Below are 3,399 nucleotides of genomic sequence, written 5' to 3'. Positions count from 1 at the left end.
AATAAACAAGGGAATAAAGAAACTGTTGAAAGAACAAATAAAAAAAATGAAAGAATGAATGAAGCAATGAACAAAAGAGAATGAATCAATGAATGAATGTGCAAAATAATAAACAAAAGAATGAAAGAGCATAAGAATAAAAAAGAAACAAATGAACAAATAAAAAAAGAGTAAATAAAGGAGGTAATGAGAGAACAGATTAGGACTGAATGAGTGATAAAAATTAAAAACGTAATGAATAAAAAGAAACAAGTGAACATAAGGATGAGTGAATAAAAAAAAGAATGAAAGAACAAAAGAATGAAAAAGTAAACAAGTTAAAGAATAAAAGAATGAAAAAGTGACTAAATAAATGAATGAAAGAATGAATAAAATGTAGGAATGAAATAAGTAGCGAAACAAATGAATAAATAAAAAACCATATTAAAGAGTGAATAAGTGGAAGTATGAACAAAATGAATGAATGAATGAATGAATGAACAAAAATAAATGAATGAAAAAGGACAGGAAAGAAAGAATGAACAAGTGAATGAAGGAAAGAAAGAGGAAATTAAGGAGTGGATTAATACAAGAAAGAATGAACAAAAAATGAATGAAAACGAATAAGGATTAATGAAAAAGAATGAATGAAATGAAAGAATGAAACAGCAAAAGAATGAACAAAAAAGAAAGAACAAAAGAATGAACTAACAAATGAATGAAAGAAATTATGGAGTGAATAAATAGAAGGAAGAACATATAAAAATAATGAATGAAAAAACAAGTGAACAAAAGAAGTTATAAATGCAAGAACGGACTAATGAACGAATGAAGGAATGAACAACATAATTAACAGAAAAGTGAAAGAACAAGAGAATGAATGAACAAATGAGTAAAACAGTGAACATAGGAATAATAGAATGAACACACAAATGATTGAAAGAGCAAATTAAGGAGTTAATGAAGGAAAGACTGTACAAGAATATTGAATGAAAAAAGAGAAAAGAGAATGACAGAACAAATGACTGAACAAACGTGCTAAGGAAAGAACAAGTATACGAATGAACAAACGAACACAAGAAAGGAACAATCAAGGAATGAAAAGAGAAGAGCACAAACAGAAGAATGAATGAACAACTAAGCAAATAGAAAAGAGAAAGAAAAGAGGAAAGAACAAAAATGGAAGGAAAAGAATGAAGGAATGAAAGCACAGCAAACGGATCTGGATGGATGAAGCAATGTCTGAGCAGCTGAAGGAAAAAAAAAGGAGAGAGGAACAGAGACAAGGGGGCAGGGAAAGGCTGGCAGGAGAAGGGTGAGGGAGGTCCATACCTCCCCAAACTGCCCCTCCCCAAGTTTCTCCTTGAAGCGGAGGCGGCCGCGGGGGAACTCAGCCAGGGCCACATCCTTGGCTGCCAGTGCGTCCACAGCCACAGCTGGCATGGCATAGGTGTTCCCTCCTGTCACCCCTTGCAGGTTGATGATGTCAGCTTCGGCGTAGTGCGGGACGTTGTTTGGCACTGGGGCCAGGGCTCCCGAGGAGTCTGGTTCCATGTAGTCGCTGCTGCAGGCTGGCAGGGAGGGCAAGGAGACTACATTAGTGGGAACTGTTCTACCCCAGAGTTAGCTGCATCTTAATGTCAGAAAAAAGAAAACCTCTGTACTTTGCATGGTTTTGTTCCCACCAGAAAAAAGCTGAAAATGGGAGGGCGCATTATAAGCAAGAAATATGGTAAAAGCAGTTTCTGCCACTCACAGGGCAAATGTGAAAATACTGTACTTTCTCACATACAACACAGACTTTTCCCCTCAAAACACAGCTGGTAGAGAAATTGGAGAGGACATTGTATGCTAGGAAAGCGGTAAAAGTAGTTTCTGCAACTTAATGGGCAAAAGTGAAAATACCATATTTTTCAGACATTACATGCATTTTTCCCCACAAAAATCAGCAGGAGGAAAATGGAACATGCATTATATGTGAGGCGTACAGTAAGAGCATTTTCTGCCATTTACCAGACAAAAGTGAAAATGCTGTATTTTTCACACATCCACACACATTTCTCTGCAAAAAACTAGCAGCAAAAAACTGAAGTGCTCATTATGTGAGGCATATGATAAGAACAGTTTCATCCACTTACTGGGCAAAAATCATAGAATCATAGAAGTAGGGTTGGAAGGGACCTTGTAGATCTTCAAGTCCGACCCCCAAATGAAAATAACGTATTTGTTATATGCCCATGCAACTTTACCCCACCTCCCGTAAACCAGCCGTAGGAAATCGGAGTGTGCATTATATGCAAAGAATATAGTAACAACAGGTCCTGCCACTTGCTGGGCAACAGTGAATACAAACTGTGCAGCGATTCGCAGGGAGCAGAACAAGGAGCAGGCCCAGCTCTCTTGCTGCTGCTACTTGGCTACTTGCTACAAGTCATTCCACCTTTCTAAAACAAGGTGCAGATTATAGTCCAGCACATATTGTATACAGGAAAATACACTATAAAGTGCCATCACATCCTCCGGGCCCCAATACTGAAGTCAGGGGAGGGATCCCTGTATATACAGAGGTCCCCACTCCAGAGATGGCTGCATCTCTGCACTGGCAAAAGACCCCTATATACACAGTGGCCCCCATCCTGAGAGGGTTGCTTTTTAATATAATATACCATATGTTCCTGTTTACCATACACCCACCAAATAAGATCCACACTTTGTTTTGAGGAAGACAATTAAGAGAAAAAATAGTTATGGCCGCATAGGGCAGCTCATTCACCTTAGCTTCATAGATTGCAAGGCTGGAAGGGACCTTGGAAGATCATTGGGTCCAGCTCCCTGCACCAAGCAGGAAAGATAACAGAAAAAATAACTGGGGGCATAACCTTCCCTTTCCTGCTTAGGCAAAAGTTACAGTTTTAACCTTTTCATGCCTGCACTGTCAGCAGCTCGTAGAGGCTCAACCAAAAACTGAACCTTTTGCTAGTGCTGAAGACTAAACTCCATGGGTAGATCTAGGATTTTGAAAAGAGCTAGAAACAGCTTTCAGGGGTGTGAAAGAAGCAAAGAGGGAGTAGCTGCATTGCAAATTCTTTAAAGAAAGGCTATCTTGATTAATGGAATGTGAAGATGATTAAATAGGAGAGCAGATCATTAACACCTGTGGAACAAAGAGCAATTAGTAGGATTCAAGTGGATGCTAATGAGCCACACAGTGAATTGATTCCCTTAGCATTGCCTGAATAGAAATGTCACTGCAGCTATCCTGGGCAGAAAATCATCTTCTCCACTTTAGACATACACATCAATTTGGGAACGCTAATTTCTTGGGGAAATGGGACCTGTGGCATGTGAGGAACTATGGTAATCCTGTACCCTTGTCCTGCCCATCAGCCAAAGCAAGACGCATTATGCAAGTAAGACAGG

General features: G+C 39.0%; 2 protein-coding genes across 3 annotated transcripts in view; both read right to left on the bottom strand.

The window, feature by feature from the left end:
- DDR2 (discoidin domain receptor tyrosine kinase 2) overlaps nt 1-3,399 on the bottom strand; it is a 247,325-nt gene that overhangs the window by 90,936 nt on the left and 152,990 nt on the right. The gene's annotated exons all lie outside the window — the stretch shown is intronic.
- DDR1 (discoidin domain receptor tyrosine kinase 1) overlaps nt 1-3,399 on the bottom strand; it is a 76,243-nt gene that overhangs the window by 32,918 nt on the left and 39,926 nt on the right. For both annotated transcript variants that reach the window (XM_019502006.1, XM_019502007.1), the window contains one exon: nt 1,312-1,550. In XM_019502006.1, coding sequence (XP_019357551.1) covers nt 1,312-1,550 — 239 coding nt within the window. The remainder of the gene's footprint in view (nt 1-1,311; nt 1,551-3,399) is intronic.

This window comes from Gavialis gangeticus, unplaced genomic scaffold (assembly GCF_001723915.1).
Source record: "Gavialis gangeticus isolate Ggan-Ray unplaced genomic scaffold, GavGan_comp1, whole genome shotgun sequence".
Classification (NCBI taxonomy): domain Eukaryota; kingdom Metazoa; phylum Chordata; order Crocodylia; family Gavialidae; genus Gavialis; species Gavialis gangeticus.
This window is presented reverse-complemented; position numbering and strand designations above follow the sequence as displayed.